General features: G+C 40.6%; 1 protein-coding gene and 1 pseudogene across 2 annotated transcripts in view; one reads left to right on the top strand and one right to left on the bottom strand.

The window, feature by feature from the left end:
• Positions 1–8,342: 8,342 nt before the first annotated feature.
• LOC109406603 (NADH dehydrogenase [ubiquinone] 1 alpha subcomplex subunit 9, mitochondrial-like) lies at positions 8,343–10,040 on the top strand (annotated as a pseudogene).
• A 4,332-nt stretch (positions 10,041–14,372) lies between these two features.
• LOC115263272 (uncharacterized) overlaps positions 14,373–27,578 on the bottom strand; it is a 31,378-nt gene continuing 18,172 nt past the window's right edge. For both annotated transcript variants that reach the window (XM_062846452.1, XM_062846453.1), the window contains one exon: positions 14,373–14,953. In XM_062846452.1, the coding sequence (XP_062702436.1) occupies positions 14,731–14,953 (223 nt within the window). In that variant the 3' untranslated portion in view covers positions 14,373–14,730. The remainder of the gene's footprint in view (positions 14,954–27,578) is intronic.

The raw sequence follows: 27,578 nt of genomic DNA on the forward strand, positions 1-27,578 counted from the left end.
GATAACACTCTTCACAATCACAGCACAAAAAGGAAACATCAACGACAAACCAAATCGGTGTCAATTGAAAAACGCCAATGGCGAAAACGCATTAAGCGGCCCCACACTGCAAAATATGTTTGCTGGTAATCAGCAAACTTTGCTGATTTTTGGAGTGCTGATTGCATTCAGCAATACAAATTACTGAGTATCAGCAATTATTTTTCAACTTGCTGAACCATCCAGCAATTTTGACAGTTGAACAGCAAAGTTGTGCTGAAATTCAGCAATAATTTCTTTTGCTGATTTTTGGCGTGCTGGAAGCATTTTAAAAATTTTGGTGTGCAGCTTGTCAAAAACCAGCAAAATTTTGCTGGTTTCCAGCGAAATAAAAATAGTGTGCATATAGGTAGTAATGTGAGCTCACAGACAAACAGACGTCTCACTCTACTCACTTCCCATCGTTTCCCTTTTTAACGGATTATTCAAATATTCCATAGTTCGCAAATCGCACGCTCACGGCGCTCGCATCGTGTTTACTCCTGTTTGACGATTGCTCACTACCGCCATCTACTCAGTGGGTTTGCGTACCACAGCGTAATTAGCATTGGGCGATTATGTTTGCGTGACGATATTTTATATTATATCATCTGAAGTAGGTCAAACATTAATTTGAGATGCTTCAGTTTGATGGAATACTTAGGTAGTACAGTTCATGGATAACTTAATATAGAATTGCATCTGACCCAACTCTGCATGATCAGAATTTGTCATGAATTAACTGATTAGAATATGTCAGATGAGGAGAAAACACCGTTTCCCGAGAATGGCTTGGCGGATCTTCGAGAAATTTTGTTGGTAGTTGCACAACCCCTTAAGCTCCGTGGTCAACCTTTTCCTTTTTTGATATCGTGCATTTAGCCGAAATGACGATCGGAATTTTTCGATTTTTCAAAATTTCAAATCAATGCCCCTCCCCTCTCCCAGGAGGGGGAGGTTCAAAACTTCAGATTTATGAGTTTAGAATCGGGAGCAATCAGAAAAAGTGAAATTTGGAGCTGGGCAAAAAAATTGTCGGACCGTGTAATATCATATTCTGGTTTATTGACCGTATTCTACAGTCGACTCTCCACATGTCGATGTTCTACATCTCGATATCTCTCCCTATCTCGATAATTTGGCCAGTCCCTTCAATCTGCATACATTTTACCATTCTGCATGTCGATATCTCCTTATCTCGATATCTCTCTATCTCGATGCTATCTCGATAGTTATTTGCTCTGGATTTTCTCTCCATAGGGTATGTGTGCCATCAGTAATCTCACGCTCCCATATTCATCCTATTCGAAAACAAGCGATTACGGCACCGAATGATTCCGTTCTTTTTGTTTTCATGCGTGCTCACTTCTAACAAAAAATACAAAAATAAGAAACAAAACAAATAGCGCTTCAATCCTTTGTTTTTCGTAGGATGAAAATGGGAGCTACATGCTTAATAAGGGAACCAATACCCTATGTCGATATGCCCATTTCTACAGGTTGCTAGATCTCGTTTCTTAGGTGCAAAACATTCTGGGAAGGGGATCTGACATCTGTTTGTTGACGGGTTTTCCTAGTTACGGACGATTTTTCAATCTAGTGTGCATTACAAATTGGTTCTTTCATTCGATCTCTCCCTATCTCGATGGTCCCTTCAATATCGAGATGTAGAGAGTCAACTGTATTATTAACTTGATGATTTTGTGGCTATATCGGTCTCTTTCTACTCATAGTATAAGGGAGTAGAGATCAAAGTGGATAATGAAATGATAGATATGATAGAATTCGCTAAGTAGCGAACAAGTGTGAAAATTTTATAGAAGGTGAAATTAGGCAAGTAGGCCATGTATTGAACGAATACATCGAATGCGTGAAACTTCTGCCGTGCGACCTATGCTTTTAAACAGATCGGATTGGTTGGTAGTTGATACCACCTTACCAAGACTGGCAAAAGTTTCATATAAACCAGAATATGATATAAAAAGTTTGGCTTAAAAAGAAAAATGTTCTATCCTATAAGATCGAAGAAGCTATTGCTGACTGCACCCCAAATTGGACTGACACAATAGTGTGCACAAACCTTCAAAGTGTGATTGCAGCGCAGGACCACGTCGGATCGAGTTGAGGTCTTCGGTGCACTTATTCCTTGTGAATAGAGGAATAAGTGCACCGAATACGTCGAGACGATCCGAGGCAAATGTGCACTTGTATCACACTTTTTAGGCGTATCAAAAAAAGTGTGATAGTCCAATTTGGGATGTAGTCTGCAATAATAGGAAGAACACTCCGCGATATAGGCATACCCCTATCACAGAGAAACAGACGTAACACTTAGAACAAATTTCAATGAAAAGCATCGTTACAAAAACGTAATCGCCCAATGCTAAACGTACTGTGTTTGGCCGGGCCGGCACTAGATAGCGGGAGTGAGCAAACGCCAAACAGGAGAAAAAACGATACCAGCGTCGCGAGTGGTAGATCGACCTACTACCGAATATTTGAATCAACCGTTAAAAAGGTGATCGATGGGAAGCAATGAGAGTGTGACGTCTGTTTCTCTGTGCCCCTATGAACGGAGTGCGAATTCCGAAAAAGCTACCGATCGATAGAATTTGTGATGAAAACAGGACAATACATAGGCAGTCGGGTGCCTGAAACTTTTTCCAGTCTTGGTAAGATGGTATAAACTATCAACCAAGCTGATCTGTTTAAAAGCACAGGTCGCACGGCAGAAGTTTCACGCATTCGATGTAGGGGTTGTGTGCTATTAGTGGACCCTGCGCCTATAGTGGACCCCCTTCAGAAAAACTCAAATATAAATACCAAAATCAACTGTTTCCAGGCAACTTCCACCGGGGGAACATCAATTACATTGCTACACAGCAGTTCCTGGCAAACAAATGACCCAGTGGCCATTGACTGTCAAACGATAAACTGCAACGATCGACGCGCCACCATATTTCAAATAGTGGTGGGTGTAGGTACCTTTTTCGCGGTGTTGTTCACGGAGAAGCAACACCGCGAAAAGGGTACCTGTGCTCTCCAACATTCGAAAAATGATGGCGCGTTGATCGTTCTACGCTAGCGATTTTGCGGTGGGGTGATGACGTTTGGAGGCGAAAAACAATCGGTTATTTGAACTATTTTATGAATGTAAACACTCAAAAGGGTGCACTATACGCACACTCAGGGAGGGTCCACTATAGGCACTGTCGGCGACGTGACAGCTAACATGGAAATCAAATGGGGGGTCCACTATAGGCGCCAAGATATTTGTAAAAAATCCTATAATGGACCCCGGTGGTGTCCATTATAGGCTACATCGATGCGTATTTTCAAATGCGTATTTCACTGGAATAATGTATTAATGTTGTATGTTTGACGGTCCTAACATAAAGAGGGCACGCGATACTTGTTAAAAAAATCCACTTTGGAACAATCCACTATCTCAACATAGCTAAAGAGCCGCAGAAGTAAATTTCGATGGCTTAGGGGGTCCACTACTAGTACCCAAACCCTATTCGTTCAATACATGGCCTACTTGCCTAATTTCACCTTCTATAAAATTTTCACACTTGTTCGCTACCTAGCGAATTCTATCATATCTATCATTTCATTATCCACTTTGATCTCTACTCCCTTATACTATGAGTAGAAAGAGACCGATATAGCCACAAAATCATCAAGGACCGTGTAATTGCTATTTCCTATTTTGCCTGTCAGTCCATCTGCTCACAGTTGGCTTGATTATCCTCAGGTTGCTGTGAAGCGCTGGGTCTTAGGCAGGGTTGTTAATAGTCATCGGAGCTGAAGCATAATCACTGACGACAACGGGAAATAAAAAGTTTGCGTCCCTGAGTCAGCAGCTCTTGAATATTTTTCTTCATACACCGTCAGTCAGTTTGCTGGTCGCGACGAAAAATTTTTGTCGTTTCTCTTTATTGGCATTTTCGTTGAGTGGCTTGCACCGAACAGGGGAGGCGAACGAATAATCAGCCTCACGGGATTGGCTGACCAGGAAAAAAAATGCAAAAATGAAACCCGCCTTCTTTCGGAATCGAACCAAAAACCTTCAGATTGGCAGCGCAACAAGCATACCATCAGAGCTAATTCATCAGCTCTGAAAGACCGAGGCTAAATCGTCAATAAAAGCTTGACTGGTTCGCCTTTCGTCTGCAATCGGATGCCATGTGACGAAAACGTGTTCATTTTTCGTCGTTGCAAAAGGAGACAAAAGAGAATGACGAAAACTATAGCTCGGGAATCGCGCCACTTGGGCGGTGGCTTCTATATTCGTCTGTTTTCCACTATAACTCAGTCAAATTTGAACCAATTGACACAACTTTTGGAATGTGGTGAGATAGGTATAGTATCTACCCGTGTACAACATTTCAAGTCAATTGGTTCAAAATTGACAGAGTTATAGTGGAAAATGTTGGGAATCTCAGCACAGTGGACCAGAGCTACCGACCGGAACGACCAACCGGACAATTACCGTTCCCGGGATTCGTGATACGAACAAAATAATTGCTACGCCGATCGTGTTTTTTTTATCACTTTAATCGTCAACGATCTAGTACGGACTGAATAAACAAAACAGCTAAAGTCATCAACAATTATGCTTCGTCAAATACATCTGTTACAAACACATACAATCATCAACATCTGTCATCATTAAATTCATCATCGACCAAGGGGCTGACACTACTCTCCGCCAACACTCCTCCTTAGTGCAGCCCTTGGTGCTTCAACGTTCACTCCTCCTGGCTCTAACCTGATTGCTATTTACTCCTCCTGATTTAAAACCGCACCTACTACTGCAGATAATACAGTCCTCCGTTCTTCTTACCTACAGCAAGCACCTCATTACCATCCATAATCCAACAATCTCTCGGTCGAAACACCACAGTGTACCCTTCTTCTGTAATCCTGCTGACTGACAACACGTTTCTGGACAATCCTGGCACATATAACACCTCCTTCAGTTTCACTTCAACGGGATCTTCATTCAGTCCAACTCCAACAATCTTTCCTTCTCCGCTTCCTCTTGCTCTTGCTCTCACTTTATTTCCGTCCGCCAGTATCACTTCTTTTGCACAAGGGTTCCACCAACCAAGATTTTCTACCGAGTTAGTCATGTGCTTTGTGCAACCGGTGTCGACAATCCATCTTCCTGCTGTATCACTCCGAGCATCACTCCCAGTTGTCAAAGTGAAACATACTCCTCGATCATTACCGTCACTTTCCGGATCCGAAGGTCGCACATTTGCTGATTTTGCTTCTACTTGCTTCTTCACGTCATTTTTCACCTCTTCCAACAAAACCGGACAGTTTCTCTGCAAATGTCCTTCACGTCCACAGTAATAACACACTCGAGCAACATTTCTCCGATTTTCAGACTGCACTGTCGATTTCATTACTTGTTCGGGTATATTATTCAGTATCCGCTCTTCACTTCTCCTTCGCCACTCATCCAGACACTTTCCGTTCACGTAATCTAATTTAAGATCATCTTCCAGACGTCCTTCTAGTGCGGTCACGAGCGGGTTGAACGACTCTGGCAAGCTTGATAGAAGAATCGCCACGACCAGATGCTCCTTCAGCGACTCTCCCATTCTGGCCAGACGGTGCACCAACTCCGAGGCTTCCACTAGATGATTCGACATGCTTCCACCTTCTTCCAGCCGCATCGAACAAAGTCGCCGTAGAACATGGATCTTGTTCGACAGAGATCCTCGCTCATGGTAGCCCTTCAGTTTTTCATACATCTCCTTTGCCGTTGTTGCTTCCATGATGTGGATAAGTTGACTATCTTCTAGCGCCACGCCAATACACGCTCTTGCCTTTTCATCCTTCCTGCTCCACGCTGGGGTTACATGCGCTGGATCTGGCTTGGGATCCTTTACCATCATCCATAGATCTTCTCGCATCAATAATAACTCCATTCGGAACCGCCACGTTGACCAGTTGACATCACTCAACCGATCAAACGACACTTTAGCTTCTGCCATGTCGAAAATTTTTGTCGCACAAAATCACCCGTCTAGACCACTGTGGCGCTCCTACAAAACTTCTCAACTCTTTTTCACACAAACACGCTTTGTGGCTAGGCACGCCGTACACTCTCACCCCGCTACTGGCTATTGTGAAAGGTTCTGATGCAACACTCGGCGCAACTATACATTAAGCTATGGCCGCTCCTCCTCAAACAAAATTCACTTCACTTTCACAAGTCCGTACTCACGTCCGTACCCCGTTTTTCAGTAGTACCTATTGCCAGCGGCACTTCTCACGGCAACATTCACTGTCTCCAACGCTTCATACCACAGAACTCGCTATATAAACAACGATCTCAAACGCCACCGCCGGGCGAACTGTATTCAATTACTTCGAACTGTAATTGACATCACATCCACCAAATGTCTCTTCGATCGGACACTTTATTCGCGTTATCTGAGCCCAAAACCTGTTGGGAATCTCAGCACAGTGGACCAGAGCTACCGACCGGAACGACCAACCGGACAATTACCGTTCCCGGGATTCGTGATACGAACAAAATAATTGCTACGCCGATCGTGTTTTTTTTTATCACTTTAATCGTCAACGATCTAGTACGGACTGAATAAACAAAACAGCTAAAGTCATCAACAATTATGCTTCGTCAAATACATCTGTTACAAACACATACAATCATCAACATCTGTCATCATTAAATTCATCATCGACCAAGGGGCTGACACTACTCTCCGCCAACAGAAAACAGACGAATATAGAAGCCACCGCCCAAGTGGCGCGATACCCTCCCTGTTTTATTTTTGGTTCATCCTCGTCGTGGTTTCTTTGTCGGTCGCTGATGATGATGCAAGTGACGGAGTTTTATTAGCTGACGAACTTTTTTAATTTTTCGTCGTTGGTCGGTGACGAAACAGATGGTTACCAACCCTGGTCCTAGGTTGTTTGGTACGCATGCTTAATTTCCTTTTCAGCCCATTTGTCAACATCCTGCGTCGGGACATCGTCTATAAGGCTAAGCATAGAAAATCAGGACATTTCATGTATTTACTGAATATTCGCCTACATGAGTCCACAATCAGGACATGTCCTGCTAAATCATGACGGATGGTAACCCTAATCGTCTAGCATTGTTGGTTTGTCGCTGAGACGTTTGTCGCTACCACGGTTAGCTGCATTGTCAGCTAATGGATCATTGAAGCCGACTTTTCCGCTAATCACCGCATCAAAACAAAAGCGCCATCGTATATGGACGGTAACACAGTGACAGCAGTCGAGTTACGTCAAATACACAAGGCTACGGTGGCGCTATCTGTTCATTTCATAGCGGCCGTTTTAGTTATTTTAGTGATCCATTCGTTTCTAGGGATTCCTGAATGCCCTGGTATCCAGCAAAGCCGCCAAGGGGTAGTCACTCTACACAGTGTGCCTTGGGCACACCGGGCACACCAGTGGCACCGGTTGGCACAGGTTCACTATAAATAACAGATTCACTATAAAATGACGACTTTTCGTTCGTAGCAATCGTGGATTTTTTTGCTCACTGTCAATTCAACGGAATGTTGAAACAATACTTTCAGTGGAACTTTTGTAAACTATTCCAAAATTCCATTTTAGCAAATCGTGTTTGTTTCAGAATGATGCTAAATAGCTGCTGTGGTGTTTAATGGAGAGTTTGTGAACATAATATAATGTGGATGTGTTTTTTGCAAGAAGCAATAAATACATTTTTCCATGAGCCCAACAAGTATTCATCAACAATTTCCGGTGGCCTTGGAATCTTCAACACCGTTGATTAAAATTCCGAATTTTGAGGCGAACTTTTAGGAACCTGTCCATTCTCAATTATTTCTATTTTTCCTAGGAAACTCATATGTACCCATTTATAATTTCTTTCAAGATTTATTTGAAAAACCCCAACTTGTTCTTTCCTGTAAGTTTTGTCAAAAGCCCCATCCAAAGTTTATAGGAGCTTCTTCCGAGAATTCCCTCCAGAAAACTACAATATTTCCCAGCATACCCGTGTCATCAAATTTAATGACAATTCCTCCATCAGACATAACAACCGCAATTCCTCCAGATTTTCCCACTAATTTCAATGAAATGTCCCCCAGAACCAAGCACAAAACCGCTTAACATAACATCGCGGAACCATTCCAGAATATCACATGGAATAATATCCAAAAAATATTTTCGTTGTCATTTTCGGGGAAAAACAAAAACAATGAAGTACTATAAATTCTATGGTTGCTAAGAAAATAATGCCAAAGCGGCGCCGCTTTATTATAGCAACCACCATAATACATTTTGGAGCCTCGGCGCTTCAGATCCGGGCCCCCTGATTTTCGCCTACTGACGAAATTGTCTACTTGGTCTAATATCGTTTATATCGTTTCACCGATATGAGAGTATGATGGTATTGGTGTCATATTAATTTTGCGTTCTCTGTTATGATTTGTCCGTACGTCAACAAACTACAGAAAATTTAATCACCGCGCCTCTCACGCACGGCCCAATAATGGGCTAATATATATTATGTCGAATTCGTTTTTGATTCAGTTCCAACCTGGGTTGGAACTGGATGAGATCACAGTTTCAACCCCAACCCGACTTCGGTTTCGCTTGTACTAAAGTTTGTTTGAATTTGTTTGACGTTTGTTTGTTTACACATTTTCCGCCAGTCCAGTTCCAACCCAGGTTCAAAAACGAATTCGACATTAGTTTGTGGAAAATATCGAAAAATATCTGCGGTTATTTTTCGGGAAAGATCTGTCACCACATCGGAAAACGGCAGCAGCACAATATATTCGAGAAAAAATATTATAGTATACTTCCGTCACCCGAGTGTAATTGCAGGACGGTCATAATGGCCTCGGTAATTTATTCCAAACAGCAAACCAATGCCCTGGGGATCATCTGTCTAAAGGCAGACTACAGCTCGGATGTCCCCGTGAGCTCTTGACTACGAATCCGGCTGATATGAGGCGTGGCACTGGTGGTCGATCGAGTTTCAACGGTGTTGTAGCAACTGTTTTCGGAGCCACCGGATTTTTGGGCCGCTACGCGAGCAACAAGTTGGGAAAGACGAGCTCCCTTATTCCCAATCGGGCAAATCACTACGAAGCCTTCCTGCTAAAACTGGTCAGCGATCTGGGCCAGGTTTTGTTTACTCCCTATCATCTGTGTGACGATGAGTCCATCTACAAGGCAGTAATGCATTTGAACGTCGTCATCTATCTGGTTGGTCGCGAGCTTGAATTGTACCCCGCAGTCGAAGCCGATTCTGACCAAGGAGGGCAACATGCTCCTCAAGAGCGAGTACCACGAAGAGGATTTCCCCGAGGCCGTCATCTTCCGTCCGGCGGACATCTATGGACATGCAGATCGCTTCCTTCGCTACTACGCTCATCTGTGGTTCCGTCAGTTTCGTGGAATGCTGCTTTGGTACAAGTGAGAGAGGACCGTCAAGCAACCGGTCCACTGCTCGGACGTGGCCCAGGGTATCGTTAACGCCACTAAGGATTCCGACAGCCAGGGTCAAGTGTGCCAGGATGTGGGCCCACGTCGCTACAAGCTGTTCGAGCTGGTCGACTGGTTCTACCGAGAAATGCGCAAGAAAGCCGACTGGTGGGGCTACTGGTGCTACGGTCTGCGCTTCGATCAGATGATGAAGGCGAAGCTGACCTATAACATCAGTCAGTTCGTCGTTCCCGGTGGGAGATTCGCACATGGAGCGCGTTCAGCAATAGTACGTGTTCAACGAATTGAAGTAGGGCGTTCCCATGCTGGAGGATTTAGGTGTTAACCTGACGCTGATGAAGGATCAGGCAAGTTTTGGGGACCGGCGGGATTGGGCTATACAGATTTCAGCCTGGGGCTGGTTCGCCTTTTTGATTATAAGGAAAAGAAGCGCAATACCGTATGCGTGATAATGTTTGCACCATATCGTACAAATAAGGTAGGTACCCATATCACCTGCACACACAATGTCTTGGTTTTTATTGCATGCACGTAAGCTCTAACTCATATCACAGTAGGTTGCGGGTAAAAAAATCCGATTTCTTAAGTTTAAAATTTGCACCATGAAGGGGTGGCAGCGGTAGTCTGGACTTGTCCACGCGCAAATGTTAAAAAAGACATTTCAGGAGTGTTCAGGAGAACCGTAAAACGGCCTTAGACCGAAAAAAAAGCAAGGGCAACTATTCCCGAAGGTGTCCACTGGTCGTCCAAGGTTACCATGGATTAAGAAGGCTATCGCTGCCACCAAATAGAAGATTTGGGTGAATTATATGCGCTCAATGAGAAAAATGGCAAAGAAACGTGAAATCAGCTACTTAACGGCATGGCATATCGAAAGAAAAATTACGGTGGCCTTTATGATCCTTCGACCATAGAAAAAAAACTTACATTATTACCAATGGCATCCAGGAACTACGAGTAGCGCCATAAAAGAAAGTCTTGAATTTGTCCGAACGCAACATCCGTTTTTTTTTTCGATTTCCGAAAAACTATCGATCCGTGCCAAATTCCAGAATCAATAGTTATATTAACTTTTGTTTGTGTGTCAATGTCTACACCATTAGGCAATGTCAAACTAAAAAAATAAACTCAAAAATTGTTAATCTTGAATTTGACACTACCACGGACACTTTTCGACATTTGCGCGTGGACAAATCACGAGCTAGGTTGCCACTTAGTCATTATGCAAGTGTTAAACTAAGAAAATCAACACTTTTTATTCACAACCTACTATGGGGCTGTCCATTTATTACGTAAGGCAATTTTTCCGAATTTTCGACACCCCCACCCCCCCCTTGTAAGATTTTTTGTATGAAACTCTAAATATTTTTGTATGACACGTAAGATTTTGCAAACCCCCCTCCCCCCATAAACCCTTACGTAATTAATGGACAGCCCCTATGACATGAGTTATAGCTTAAACGCCTGCAAATAAAACCAATACCCCTAATAAAAATGTATGATACACTGCTGATAGAGTGAATGATTGTATCATTCACTGTATGATCAAGATGATAGCCCGAAAGGGTTGTTAAGCACGTTGTATCATATTTTTCTATTAGGGACATTGTATTCACAAGTAAAACTGGAACGTTATTTAACGATGGTGCAAACATTATCACGCATACGGTAGAGGGTCCCTTGGCCAGTTAGAGAGGTGTTACGAGGTTACTACAGAGTTAGAGTTTGATATTATTTTGTTACTGATACTAGTAGAGAATCGTGATCTTTGTAGTCCTATAGTCGGGGATTATGCCTTCAGTTTTAAGTAGTTATCAACTAAATTTGTTCGTATTTTTGTATATTTCAAGTAAAGTAACAGGGCTGCTTCTACAGATGGGTCATTTGAGAGGATGTTTTTAAGGTGAATATATAACAAAGCCACACGCACACCTTGAATTTTCAAGAACACAAATCTGATGAACTGAATGTTGGTTTGCGCTGAAAAATTGATAGATTGGTTACCCGCTGGTGGTGGTGACTTTTCAGCGAAAACCAACATTTGGTTCTTCAGATTTGTGCTCTTGAAAATTCGAGGTATGGCTTCGTCATATCTTCACCTTAATGTCAGTATTTAATCTGTATGTCCTTCTCTAAGATTTGTAATGAGGACAATAGTCTGTCGAATTCCACATATATCACATGTAACATGATGATATCGCTCAGACGGCATATGACTAATACGTGTGTGAGCAGTTGGCAGTCTAGATAGGATTCGTAGAGGAGTGAAAAATTAGCTTAGTTAATATTTACGATTAAAAATAAATTTAAAAACCCGATTTAATCCACCTATGGTGAACAGAACCCTTCTTACACTTATTGAAATTATTGTTGTATTATTTGTATTTAACATATTAATTTCGTGCTATTGACCGAAAGTTCTAGACAATATTATGGATTTGGCATCTAGAAGATTGGTTTCCAAAATATCATCATGGATCATGGGCTAAACTACCAGAAATGCCAGACACCTCCTAGAATCTTGTATGGAATGTTTAAAAAATAGCTTACATATTCTGGAATAGGTATTGTATCTTTTGTTAACTGCCAAAAGATCTTGAATCGATTAATAAATGGATAAGAAAATCACCGAGATACACTTTGTCTAATATCTCTTAATCAGTCGATTAAATTAGCTCCGAAGTACTTGGTATTCATGGTTATGGTGTAGAAAGGACAAAAATGATATATCTACTAAGTTAATCAGTTTTGGCATTAGCTAGTTAACTAGCTAATTATTTTGGCTGTCCGGTTCTTGCATTTTTCCCACAATATATAAATTCAAAGCTTTCATTTAACATATTGTTAGTTTTCATAGAATTCCTGTTTATTTGTAATTGTTATTTATAATTTTGTTGAAAACAATAACCTGCTATACTGCCGCCACTCGCAAAACAGTCCCATCTTTGCTGGGTTTCCTATTCATATGGGACTGTTTTGCGAGTGGGGGCAGTATAGTATACACTATATATGAGGTCAGCATTATTTATTGAAAACTAATTTCCCATATAATGGTCAAAAACTTATGCAAGATAACAAGTGAATATAATAATAAAATAAAATAAAAGAATTTATTGAAATGCTCTACGTAAGATATCTCAGTAATCTCAGTAAATGTCGAATCGAAATAAAATTTCAGGGCCTTTTACAAGGATATTGCAGCTTCCATTTGGTGCAAGTACTCTTTGAAAGATATCTCGATAACCAAATGTCCAATCCTAATAAAATTGTATAGGGTTCTACTAGGATGTTATAGCTTTCATTTAGTGCCAGGAGAACCGAAATCGGTTGACAGACGGTTGAGATATTTATTATGATACACTCAAAAAGTTTAGTTGAATAAATCCTAAGTACACTTCGAAAGATATCTCTGTAACCAAATGTCCAATCCTAATAAAATTTCTGAGCAATCTACTAGGATGTTGAAGCTTTCATTTGGTACCAAGAGAACACAAATCGATTGACACATGGCTGAGATATTTAGTATGATACACTTTGTTAAAAATCTCAAAAAGATTAGTTGTATAACTCCTAAGTACTCTTCGAAAGATATCTCAGTAACCAAATTTCCAATCGAAATAAACGGCTGAGATATTTATTATGATACACTTGGTCAAAAATCTCTCAAAAGGTTAACCTGTATTACTCCCAAGTAGTCTTTGAAAGATATCTCGATAACCAAATGTCCAATCCTAATAAAATGTATAGGGTTCTACTAGGATGTTATACACAGCAAAAAAGTTGTTGAATATTACATCTGTTGGCGCGAGTCTCTTTCGGATTAATGAAACACATACTGATAGCAGCGTATTTCACGGCAGCTTCAATGCTATATTAAATAGAATTCATTTTAATAATTTACATTGTGTTTTACTTAAAATTAACTTACATGATAGTTTCTTAATCACTAACGAACTCTCTCACTCGACGCACAACTTAACACTAAATCTCCTTACAATTCTTACGCATTCAATTAATTCCTATTGGACAGAACAGTTGCCAGTTTCACCTAAATACATGCGATACCGTCGCAACAACATCGAAATCGCTGCAACCAGGTCGTTACATCGATTGATGAATATTACACAGCCCGATGTACTCGGCGGCTGTTGATATAATAAACAGATCCGATGTAATTCTTGCGATGTAATTTATTCGATGTACCTACATTTGTACGATGTGAATGAAGCGACGTTAAATGGAAACGATTTCAAAGGCTCTTCTATAGCCGATTAAATTGCCTTTTCATCCCTTTACATTCGGAATTTTGTATAACTGAAGTAAACACTAAATCTATACTAAATTCAAATCGAAAAAGAATAAAAATATAATTTAATCAGCTATAGAAGAGAACAAAGAAGAGAAGGTTATAAACAATCAATAAACACAACAAAAATAAATAAAGCGTTGAACTAATATGTACATATTGCTTCCTTTATTGTTTTCGTCCCAACTGGGATATGAAAATAGGGGAAATTGCGTATCTTGGCAGTTTTGTTCTCTTCGTCATGGGGGATTTTTAACCCTTATGTGGCCGGCAGGGTACCCGGGTACCCAGCACCCATTTAAAATACACGGTATAGAAAAAAGCAAAAAAATTGCCGGCCACATAACGGTTAAAAGCTGTTGAACTCAGAGTACCTAGGCCTCAAATCCTTCCCAACCAAGCTGAATTAAACGACCAAGTTTCAGGTAGTTTGGCCGACAAAATCCCTTCATGACGAATTGAACCTGCGGATAATATCCATCGTCACCCTATCCTAAATCGATCGGAAATTGAACATCGCTTGCATACCGCTTCGGCTAAGCGGTCTTTCGTATTCTTCTACATATTTCAGTTTACTTTCATAGTGGTATTATAAACGGATTTTTGTATTTTCAGCATTCAAAACAGGTCTTCTTCTCACTTTTTAAAAAAGCGATTACCCGCATGCAAACCGCTCATCTTCCGTTCTGATAGTTGGTCACACACAGATCTTCGTGGTCGAGCTTGAACACGCCCATCACCGGTGACAATAATCGTTCTGGTGGATGCTCGGATCCAATCAAGATGAACGGCACCTTCCACGGCCGATCTAACGCATGAATCCGACCGGGTAGTTGAAGTCAGTGCGAACCTTGCCATCGATCTAGATGTGACGTTACAGATCTTGGTGACATCGGTGGTGGTCAAGACGTACTTCAGATGCGAAAGAAAATCACAAGCTTGTGTGGATCCATGGATGTACGCGGGGCAAAGTTAACCTGGTCTGGTCTGGTCCAACATCTTTTTGAAGCGTTCATACGCTCCAAATGTTTCTTCGGTCCCCGAGCCATCTTGACACTTTGAAACAATAAGGAAACGATTATTCCGACGGCGCCAGGGTTAATGCAACACTGACTCGAAGATGGCTGCGTTGTCACCCTGGAAAAATATAAACATTATTAGTAATCAATTATGTAGGTATTAGAATCCTCCAGGAATTCCAGCAGGAGGACTTCGGGAATTCCTGCAGGAGTTCCTGCAGAAGTTTCTTGAAAATTTTTGCAAGAGTTCCACGAGAATCCCTCCAGTTTTTCGAAGTTTCTCGGGAATTTCTTCAGTAGTTTCTCGGGAACTACTCCAGCAGTTCCACTAGAATTCTTTCAGCAGCTCCTAGAAAATTCATTCAGAAATTTCTCAATGAGTTTCTAGGGATTTCCTCGAAAATTCACCCAAGAGTTCCTCGGGAGTTACTCTGGGACTTTCTCAAATTTATACAGGAGTTCATCCAGAAGTTGTTCGGGAGTTCCTCGAGAATTCCTCCACGAGCTCCTCAAAAATTTATCCAGTAGAACCCATGAGGAAATTTCTTCAGGAGTTGCTCTGGAATTCTTCCCGAAGTTCCTCGGTTATTCCTCCAGGAGTTCCTCGAGATTTGCTGCATGAGTTCTTAAGGAATTTCTCCAGGATTTCTTTGAAAACCCGTGGAGTAATACAAGAGAAAGTTTTGGATCAATTCCCGTAGAACTCCTGGAACAAATTTTGATGATCTCCTGGAGTATTACCAGAGGAACTCTTGAGGCAACTTCGGCGGAACTCTTGTAGCAATTCAGAAGAAAGTCCTGGAGCAATTCCCGATAAACTTCTGGAGGGATTCCAGAGGAACTCCTGGAGGAATTCACGAGGATATTCAAGAGGAATTTTTGAGGACATACTAGAGATATTTACAGAGAACTCCTGGATGAATTCTCGGGGATCTCTTAGAGCAAGAAATTTTCAAGGATTTCTGGAGCAATTTTTGAGGAATTCCTTGAGCAATTTCCAGGAAACTCCGTGAGGAATTCCCAAAGAACTCCTGGAGGAATTTTCGAGGAATTTCTTATAGAACTCACTAAGGAACTACTGGGGGAATTCCAGAGGAACTCTTGGAGGAATTTCAGAGGAACTTGTGGATGAATCCTCAAGGAAATTCATGATGAACTTCCGGAAAATTTGTCAGAGCTCCTGGAGGAATTCCCAAGGATCATCTGGAGTAATTTGAAACTGCTGGACGAATTTTTGAGGAACTCCTAAATTAATCCTCGCGGAAATTCTAGAGGAACTCCCGGAGAAATTTTCAAGGAACGCCAGGAGGAAATCCCGAGGAACGTCTGGAGATATTGCCGAAAAACTTCTGAAGATATTTCTGCAGAACTCCTAAAGAAATTCTCGAGGAATTTCTGCAGCAATTCCCGAGGAACTCTAGGAGGAATTTCTGGGGAACTCCTGGAGCGTCTTGGAATAAGTGGAGAATTCCTGGATGAATTCCAAATAAACTCCTTGAGGAATTCCCGAGGAACTCCTGGAAGACATTCCTAGGAACTCCTGGAACAACTTGGAACTGCTGAAAGAATTTCTGATGAACTCCTGGACGAATTACGTTTGAATTTTTAAAGGAATTCCCGAGGAAGTCCCGGAGAAAAAAATCCCGAGAACTCTTGAATGAATCCTCGAGATAATTCTTGAGAAATTCCTGAGGAACTCCCGGATAAAAATCCAAGGAACTCCTGGAGGAATTCCCGAGGAACTTCTGGAGCAATTTGAAACTCCTGGAAGAATTTCTGAGCAACTCCTGGATCAATCCTCGAGGAAATTCATGAGGAACTCCTAGAGAAATTTGCAAGGAACTCCGAGAGGAATTCCAAAGGAATTTCTGGATATATTTCCAAAGAACTCAGATATTTCAGCTGAAATATTCGCTTCTGACGAACTCCTGAGGAAATTCTCGAGGAACTCCTGCATAAATTCTCGAGGATCTCCTTAATGAATTCCCAATGGACTGATAGAGGAATTCCCGATGAACTCCTGTAGGAATTCCCGAGGAACTCCTGGAGGAATTCCCGAGGAACTCCTGGAGGAATTCCCGAGGAACTCCTGGAGGAATTCCCGAGGAACTCCTGGAGGAATTTCCAAAAAACTCCTGGAGGAATTGCCAAGGAACTCCTGGAGGAATTGCCAAGGAACTCCTGGAGGAATTCCCAAGGAACTCCTGGAGGAATTCCCGAGGAATTTCTGGAGGAATTCCCTAGGAACTACTGGAGAAATTTAAGAACTCCTGGAGGAATTCCCGAGGAACTCCTGGAGGAATTCCCGAGGAACTCCTGGAGGAATTTCCAAAAAACTCCTGGAGGAATTGCCAAGGAACTCCTGGAGGAATTGCCAAGGAACTCCTGGAGGAATTCCCAAGGAACTCCTGGAGGAATTCCCGAGGAATTTCTGGAGGAATTCCCTAGGAACTACTGGAGAAATTTAAGAGAAACTCTCGGAGAACTCCTGGAGAAATTCCTGATAAACTTCTGGAGAAATTTCCGAGGAAGTCCTGGAGGAATTCCGGGGAACACCTGAAGGAGGAACTCTTGGAGGAATGTCCGAGGAACTCCTGGAGAAATTCTCGATAAACTCCTGGAAGAATTTCCGAGGAAGTCCTGAAGGAATTCCCGGGGAACTCATGGAGGAATTCCCGGAGAACTCCTGGAGGATCTTCTGGAGGAGTTTCAGAAGAATTGATTGATTGATTTGTCTTTATTAAAGAGACTTTCAGCCCTTGGCTGGTTCGTCTCTAGTTTCAGAAGAACTCTTGAAGGAATTTCCGAAGAACTCTTGAAGGAATTCCAAGGAACTCTTGGGCGGATTTCCGAGGAACTCCTAGATTAATCCTCGAGGATTTTCTTGAGGAACTATTGTAAAAAAAATCAAGGAATTCTCGAGGAATTTCTGGAGATATTTCCGAAGAACTCCTGCAGATATTTCTGGGGAAATCCTGAAAGAATTCTCGAGAAACTCCTGCGTAAATTCCCGAAGATCTCCTTAATGAATTCCCAATGAACTCATGGAGGAATTTCCGAGGAACTCCTGGAGAAATTCCCGGGGAACTTCTGGAGGAATTTCCAAAGAACTTCTGGAGGAATTCTTGAGGAACTTCTGGAGGAATTCCCAATGATCTTTTGGAGCAATTTGGAACTGCTGGAAGAATTTCTAATGAAGTCCTAAATTAATCCTCGAGGAAATTGTAGAGGAACTTCCGGAGAAATTTCCAAGGAACGCCATGAGGAAATCCCGAGGAACGTCCGGAGATATTGCCGAAAAACTCCTGAAGTTATTTCTGTAGAACTCCTAAAGAAATTCTTGAGGAACTTCTGCAGCAATTTCCGAGGAACTCCAGGAGGAATTCCCGAGGATCTCCTGGAGCATGTTAGAACTAATGGAGAATTCCTGGATGAATTCCAAATAAACTCCTAGTGGAATTCCCGAGGAACTCCTGGAGGATTTTCCAAGGAACCCCTGGAGCAACTTGGAACTGCTGGAAAAATTTCTGAGGAACTCCTGGAAGAATTCCGCTTGAATTTTTAAAGGAATTCCCGAGGAAGTCCCGGAGAAAAAAATCCCGAGAACTCTTTAATGAATATTCGAGATAATTCTTGAGAAATTCCTGAGGAACTCCCGGAAAAATTCCCAAGGAACTTTTGCAGAAATTCCCTAGGAACTTCTGGAGGAATTTCCGAGGAACTCCAGGAGGAATTTCTGAGGAACGCCTGGAGCAATTTGAAACTGCTGGAAGAATTTCTGAGCAACTCCTGGATCAATCCTCGAGGAAATTCTTGAGGAACTCCTGCAGAAATTTGCAAGGAACTCCTGGAGGAATTCCAGAGGAATTTCTGGATATATTTCCGAAGAACTCAGATATTTCAGCTTCAGGCGAACACCTGAAATATCCGCTTCTGGCGAACTCCTGAGGAAATTTCTGGCGAATTCCTGAAGAAATTTTCGAGTAACTCCTGCATAAATTCTCGAGGATCTCCTCAATGAATTCCCAATGAACTGATAGAGGAATCCCCAAGGAACTTCTGGAGGAATTCCCAAGGAACTCCTGGAGGAATTCCCGAGGATTTCCTGGAGGAATTCCCAAGGAACTCATGAAGGAATGCCCGAGGAACTTCTGGAGATATTCCCGAAGAACTCCAACAGATATTTCTGGAGAACACTTGCAGCAATTCCCGAGGAACTCCCGGAGGAATTACCGAAGAACACCTGGAGCAATTTGGAACTAGTGGAAGAATTTATGAGGAACTCCTGGAAGAATTGCCGATGAACTGCTCAAGAAATTCTCGAGGAACTTCTGGAGATATTTCCGGGGAACTCCTGGAGAAGTTTCTGACTATCCGGGGAACTCCAGGAGGTTTTTAAATTATTACTCACTCCTAAGCTTAGAACAAGCTTAGTTCATATAAAATTTCAAACAACAAAACTCAGTGATTGAAATTAAAGCATTGTCCAGTTAGAATCCGAACGCAGATAATCACTTATATCTCAGAGGTGGAAAAACATACAGAAAAGGTGAAGCCCTCAAAACAAAGATAATTTACTGTAGTTTCATGGAAAAATATCATTAAATTTATTTAATTTAATTTTTAATACATTTTCTCATTTTTTCCGTGATTCCTTAAAACTTCCTTAAAAATCTGCACAATGGTAGTAAATTTTAACATCAACCCCTTCGGCGGATTTGTTTAACAATCAGGTCATCTCTGTAGTGTCATGAGACTCTCTACCAATTTGATTAGGATTCCAAAGAAACTTTGCCAAATATTTCTCTACTTGCGAAATTATGGGCTATTCAGTGAATTCCAAAGAAGCGAAATTTGAGTGTTTTTTTCGTTAATAAACACTATCCAACAGTGATGACACCACTACACATCTCAGGCTGTCGTGATAGCTCACCAAATTAGCTCAAACTTCTACAGATCCCTTGTGTGCATTTTTGAAAAGCAGCACGCGATTCTTGAGGTTATCATCTTTGTACACATTTGGTGTCAAAATCGTGATGTGAGAAAACGATGTCCAGAGCTCGAACTTCCTGGCAAATCTTGGAATTCCAAGCAGATTTATCCATGAACATAAACTTCAATCTTCCTTGGGCACTTCCTCATGACATGGTTAACAACATCTGTGCACATCACACATAATGGTTATGGAGACATTAACATTTTTCGCGACTGTCGTACCTGACCACGCTTAATTTTCAGCGTGTGTGTGCAAGATTTTTTTCCTTCACTTGTCTTCAATCTGAAATAACTTTTCACTCGTAGCAAGAAAATCGATGAAATTTTCACCGTCAATAGAGGACTTGTTTATGATCAGACTGCTGTGAAAAAAATATGATTATGATCATTGAGAGCGTCACAATAAATTATCCTTTGCGTCCGGATTCTAACTGGACAATGCTTTATTCACTGAAATGTATAATACTCGCTCCTAAGCTTAGAACAAGCTTAGTTCAAATAAAATTTCAAACGACAAAACTCAGTGATTAAAATTATTCACTGAAATGTACATTACTCACTCCTAAGCTTAGAACAAGCTTAGTTCATATCCCTTTCGGGACGAACCAGCACAATCGTGCTGTTTTTCAGCATTGGTTTTGCACATTTTTTTCAATTGTTTTTTCCTCAAAATATGTGATGTAAATATTTTTTATGATCGAGTTATTACTCTAACTTGTATTTCTGAGCCTCAGCTTTGGTTGGAATTGTTTATGAAAAACGCCACAATAAGTTAAACAAAAAGTTAACAATCACCCTAGGAGTTGACAAAGTTTTATCTGTTGTATTTTTATGAATATTAGTTTAATCCGGGTATGCAGAGATACAAATCGATAGAAAAAGAGTAGTTCTACAAAACGGCAAAGAAAAAGCGGTGCTTTGTTGAAAATCACAATATTTCTGGGTGGTCAAAGTGGGACCAGCACAATTGTGCTGTTCCGTCCCCAAGGCGGTCCAAATTCCATCGGAAATTGCCTATTCTTAGGCATTTCATGGTATAGAAGATTGATTTTAATTATTAAATCACTACAAAGTGATAGTTTGTAAAAACTTAGACGTATAATTTTATTTCAAGGAACACGATATCAGTTTTTACGAGTTTTTTTTAAAGAACTTTGAATACTTGGGTGAATAATATTACTCCATATTATTGACCTCGCAGCACCAAATCGGAGTTCGCCAGTTGGACTAGCGAAGCGAAGTTTTCAGCGAACTTTCTGTCATTCCTCATCCGACCCGACATGCATCCCTGATGTTTTCGTTTTCAGTCCGACGCCGTGTCGACAACCACGACTTTATCCTACCTGGGCGTCTGTCAGTGCGAGCGCGCCAAATTTTGCGTGAGTGAGCATGTGGTGTTGGTGATTAAGGCGAAACGGTACGCTAGCCGCTGTGAATAAGACAAATTGTTTTGGTAATGTCGATCTGATTTTTTTCGAAAACGCAAACTGAAAAGTTCGTCTCATCTCACCTTAAGTTCGCTAGTAATGCAGTGAATTTTGAGCGATGCTCATTCTTCGGTTTTCTTCCAAATCCACAATATCGAAATCGTGAATTAGATTGGTACACGGATTTGCTGTTCTTATTATCTTCTTCTTATTCACTTCTATGATTTGAATACCCTGTCAAGCTGATCTCGTGTTCCTAGATTTGAAATTATACGTCTAAATCTCTACAAACTAACACTTTGCAGTGATTTAATAATTACAATAAATCTTCTGTATCATAAAACGCCTAAAAGTTGGCTATTTTTAGCAATTACTTAGAGAACACCGACCGGCTTGAGGACGGACCAGCGCAATTGTGCTGGTCCTAATTTGACCCCAAAAAGTGCATAGGTGGATAAAGTAGCCGAAGTAAAGAAAGTTTTATTCTAGAGGACGTTAAGTTTATAAAAGAAAATTTGAGATAATCATTCATTTATAATCCGTCACGAAAGGGATATAAAATTTCAAACGACAAAACTCAGTGATTAAAATTATTCACTGAAATGTACATTACTCACTCCTATGCTTAGAACAAGCTTAGTTCATATAAAATTTCAAACAACAAAACTCAGTGATTGAAATTATTTACTGAAATGTATGATTCTCGCTCCTAAGCTTAGAGCAAGCTTAGTTCATATAAAATTTCAAACGACAAAACTCTGTGATTAAAATTGTTCACTAAAATGCATGATTCTCGCTCCTAACCTTAGAACAAGCTTAGTTCATATAAAATTTCAATCGACAACACTCAGTGTTTTAAATTATTCACTGAAATGTAAGATTCTCGCTCCTAAGCTTAGAACAAGCTTAGTTCATATAAAATTTCAAACGACAAAACTCAGTGATTAAAATTGTTCACTGAAATGTATGATTCTCGCTCCTAAGCTTAGAACAAGCTTAGTTCATATAAAATTTCAAACGACAAAACTCAGCGATTTAAATTATTTACTGAAATGTACATTACTCACTCCTAAGCTTAGAACAAGCTTAGTTCATATAAAATTTCAAACGACAAAACTCTGTGATTAAAATTGTTCACTGAAATATATGATTCTCGCTCCTAAACTTAGAACAAGCTTAGTTCATATAAAATTTCAAACGACAACACTCAGTGTTTTAAATTATTCACTGAAATGTAAGATTCTCGCTCCTAAGCTTAGAACAAGCTTAGTTCATATAAAATTTCAAACGACAAAACTCAGTGATTAAAATTGTTCACTGAAATGTATGATTCTCGCTCCTAAGCTTAGAACAAGCTTAGTTCATATAAAATTTCAAACGACAAAACTCAGTGATTAAAATTGTTCACTGAAATATATGATTCTCGCTCCTAAACTTAGAACAAGCTTAGTTCATATAAAATTTCAAACGACAAAACTCAGTGATTGAAATTATTCACTGAAATGTACATTACTCACTCCTAAGCTTAGAACAAGCTTAGTTCATATAAAATTTCAAACGACAAAACTCAGCGATTTAAATTATTTACTGAAATGTACATTACTCACTCCTAAGCTTAGAACAAGCTAAGTTCATATAAAATTTCAAACGACAAAACTCTGTGATTAAAATTGTTCACTGAAATATATGATTCTTGCTCCTAAACTTAGAACAAGCTTAGTTCATATAAAATTTCAAACGACAAAACTCAGTGATTAAAATTATTCACTGAAATGTACATTACTCACTCCTAAGCTTAGAACAAGCTTAGTTCATATAAAATTTCAAACGACAAAACTCAGTGATTAAAATTATCCACTGAAATGTACATTACTCACTCCTAAGCTTAGAACAAGCTTAGTTCATATGCATAAAATTTCAAACGACAAAACTCAGTGATTAAAATTATCCACTGAAATGTACATTACTCACTCCTAAGCTTAGAACAAGCTTAGTTCATATGTATAAAATTTCAAACGACAAAACTCTGTGATTAAAATTGTTCACTGAAATATATGATTCTCGCTCCTAAACTTAGAACAAGCTTAGTTCATATAAAATTTCAAACGACAAAACTCAGTGATTAAAATTATTCACTGAAATGTACATTACTCACTCCTAAGCTTAGAACAAGCTTAGTTCATATAAAATTTCAAACGACTAAACTCTGTGATTAAAATTGTTCACCAAAATGCATGATTCTCGCTCCTAACCTTAGAACAAGCTTAGTTCATATAAAATTTCAATCGACAACACTCAGTGTTTTAAATTATTCACTGAAATGTAAGATTCTCGCTCCTAAACTTAGAACAAGCTTAGTTCATATAAAATTTCAAACGACAAAACTCAGTGATTAAAATTGTTCACTGAAATGTATGATTCTCGCTCCTAAGCTTAGAACAAGCTTAGTTCATATAAAATTTCAAACGACAAAACTCAGCGATTTAAATTATTTACTGAAATGTACATTACTCACTCCTAAGCTTAGAACAAGCTTAGTTCATATAAAATTTCAAACGACAAAACTCTGTGATTAAAATTGTTCACTGAAATATATGATTCTCGCTCCTAAACTTAGAACAAGCTTAGTTCATATTTATAAAATTTCAAACGACAAAACTCTGTGATTAAAATTGTTCACTGAAATATATGATTCTCGCTCCTAAACTTAGAACAAGCTTAGTTCATATAAAATTTCAAACGACAAAACTCAGTGATTAAAATTAATCACTGAAATGTACATTACTCACTCCTAAGCTTAGAACAAGCTTAGTTCATATGTATAAAATTTCAAACGACAAAACTCTGTGATTAAAATTGTTCACTGAAATATATGATTCTCGCTTCTAAACTTAGAACAAGCTTAGTTCATATAAAATTTCAATCGACAACACTCAGTGTTTTAAATTATTCACTGAAATGTAAGATTCTCGCTCCTAAGCTTAGAACAAGCTTAGTTCATATAAAATTTCAAACGACAAAACTCAGTGATTAAAATTGTTCACTGAAATGTATGATTCTCGCTCCTAAGCTTAGAACAAGCTTAGTTCATATAAAATTTCAAACGACAAAACTCAGCGATTTAAATTATTTACTGAAATGTATGATTCTCGCTTCTAAGCTTAGAACAAGCTTAGTTCATATAAAATTTCAAACGACAAAACTCAGTGATTAAAATTGTTCACAGCTTGCATTTGCATCACATAATATCTAGTGTGCTCCTAAGCTTAGAATGAGCTTAGGAAGCGCAAAATAATCCCAGAATGCATTTGACTTGCATTTGCATCACATAGAATCTAGTGTGCTCCTAAGTTTGGAATGAGCTTAGGAAGCGCAAAATAATCTCCGAATGCACTTGACTTGCATTTGCATCACATAGAATCTAGTGTGCTCCTAAGCTTGGAATGAGCTTAGAAAGCGCAAAATAATCTCCGAATGCATTTGACTTGCATTTGCGTCACATAGAATCTAGTGTGCTCCTAAGCTTGGAATGAGCTTAGGAAGCGCAAAATAATCCCAGAATGCATTTGACTTGCATTTGCATCACATAGAATCTAGTGTGCTCCTAAGCTTGGAATGAGCTTAGAAAGCGCAAAATAATCTCAGAATGCATTTGACTTGCATTTGCATCACATAGAATCTAGTGTGCTCCTAAGCTTGGAATGAGCTTAGGAAGCGCAAAATAATCCCAGAATGCATTTGACTTGCATTTGCATCACATAGAATCTAGTGTGCTCCTAAGCTTGGAATGAGCTTAGAAAGCGCAAAATAATCTCCGAATGCATTTGACTTGCATTTGCATCACATAGAATCTAGTGTGCTCCTAAGCTTGGAATGAGCTTAGAAAGCGCAAAATAATCTCCGAATGCATTTGACTTGCATTTGCGTCACATAGAATCTAGTGTGCTCCTAAGCTTGGAATGAGCTTAGGAAGCGCAAAATAATCCCAGAATGCATTTGACTTGCATTTGCATCACATAGAATCTAGTGTGCTCCTAAGCTTGGAATGAGCTTAGAAAGCGCAAAATAATCTCAGAATGCATTTGACTTGCATTTGCATCACATAGAATTGTAACAGTACCATGAATTAATTGAGATAAAAGTTGTACAGACCACCAGAGATAAATGAATTTCACTATTGGATTACCCCTTGAAATCAATATTTGAATTTGAGTATCTGAGTAGCGTAGAACTCACTGAGTTCCCTTGCCACACACCGCAGACCACAAACTAAATGAGTTCCTGAGAGATCTCTGGCGCCAAATTAGAAACCTTTAGCCAAGCGACCATGTGATGATCTACGGGCATCGACCTGTCCAAGTTCTTTTCAAGTATCGTTGACCCGACCTGCCTTTGAATATCTTCGGGTGGGTAATGAATTGGAAGCTCGGATCAACTTTGGGGAAAGGGGATGCTTTCTCCCGACAATTCAGGATTTTGGTGTGCGTGAAGGCGAATTTTAGTTCTTCGCGAAATTAACTTCGTTAATTTCACGTAATATCCGGGGACGAATATTTTTAGAACTCGCGCTTTATCTGAGGACCTTGAGACTTTACTCGATCACTTCGTTCAGGTCCGCGGAAGAGTCGAGAACGGTCCGAGCAGTAATTCGCGCCGTGGTGTGTTCAAGAAGGTGAACTTAGTAAAGTGTGAAAGTGCTTCAAGATTTGCTAATTTAGATTATCCCATTTAATTTCCCTCTACATAGTTAGTTTAGCTAGGCAGATAGTGCATAGTGCGATTTTGGCGGTTTTCTGGTGCGAGCGTAGACTTGCGGATAAAGCGGTAAGGCATATGTGCATAGTAGTATCACGTGCGGTGTTCAATACCCGGCATTGGTGTCTTTTTGTTAGATTTGTGGCAAGTTGCGGAAGCCCGGCACACCACCACCCCCCGTTTTAAGAACGACCGTTTTCGTCCCGCCTTCCTGCTACGAAGACGTGTACCCGGCGGTACACGTGGCCGGAGAGGGCAGCGTACGTTATTCCCGCGCCCTAGGCAGGGCAGTAGCAACGGGTCCGGCTTTGAGCCGGCCATCGTCCATTTGGAAAGTGTCCCGAGTGGAAACAAGCGTCCAAAAAGTTTTTTCGTTCGGATTCGATCCGGCGACGACCAGCGTGGCAAGCACGACCGAGTCCACTACACCACCGGCGGTGACGATCGTCGGTGCGACGGCCGTACCCCGTCGATAAGACCACAAATCCCCGTGGGAGGCGCCGTTTGAGAACGGCCACACCAGCGAAGTCGAGTAGGAGATTCCCACCAGGAGTCAAAGGGAGAGCGCGTGTTGCACGCGCGCAGAATTGCACCGTAGCCGCAAATGCCCCCACGTAGATAGACAGCGTCCAAACCGTAAGTAGCATGCATGCTTTCTTTTTCCCATGCGCATGGTGAGATCTCGCCCCTAGCCTTAGCCAATCTAGCTAGCGTGGCCGCTGCAAATTAGTCTCTACCGTTAGCCATACGCGTAAGCGCCCGGCAGTAGGCTGCAGCATAAAGTTTGAGTTGCCCCTTGGCAAATGAATACCGCACCGCACTTTGCCAGAGAACCGCACGAATGAACTGTTAGCTAGTGAGTGAGAGGGAAATGAATTAGAATAGGCCTAGAATAAGTATCTGAATTCGATGTCGATAGAGTAGAAGTTTAAATATAGAATAGATGTTGAATTGGTTGCAATAAATGGGTTTTGAATTACACCGCAATACAAATGTTTCTGCACACTCTAATGGGAGAAGTCTGAAGCGGTAGATTTGGAGGTATTTTCGCACTTTCGGTCGGTTTTGATTCTTTTTTAGTAATTTTTCTGGGGAGGTTGGCCCTGTTTACCAACCAAGGATATTCTCCTTTCTTTTGTGGCCGAATTGAATATTTGAAGTAAAGTCTTCCAGTGATGATAACCATCGCGAAACCCATTTTTGTCCTCGGCGGAAATCATCTTGCCGCACATTAATTTCTAGTTTTTCCACGACTTCCCAGTCGTAAAGCACCCTGTTCCCTTGATCAGCCAACTCGTTTCCCGCCCAATCATTTTGGGAAAACTTTTACCCTCCCCTAAAAGGGTCTCACCAGGTCGGGCAACCTTAAAACGGTAAATGGTCTCCGTAAGGAGTGGCGCTTAAGCCATTTAACTATCATCCGGGAAACTCGTAAGGCTGTCGGGTTACATTTGGCGCCCAACAGAATTGGCAAAAAAACTGATACTTTGTTGTGGTCATACTGTATGTAAATATATAAAAATTTGTTATTTTTCTGGTGAGCAAATTGATTTGAATTGTTGAAGT

This window comes from Aedes albopictus, chromosome 1 (assembly GCF_035046485.1).
Source record: "Aedes albopictus strain Foshan chromosome 1, AalbF5, whole genome shotgun sequence".
In the NCBI taxonomy this organism is placed as follows: domain Eukaryota; kingdom Metazoa; phylum Arthropoda; class Insecta; order Diptera; family Culicidae; genus Aedes; species Aedes albopictus.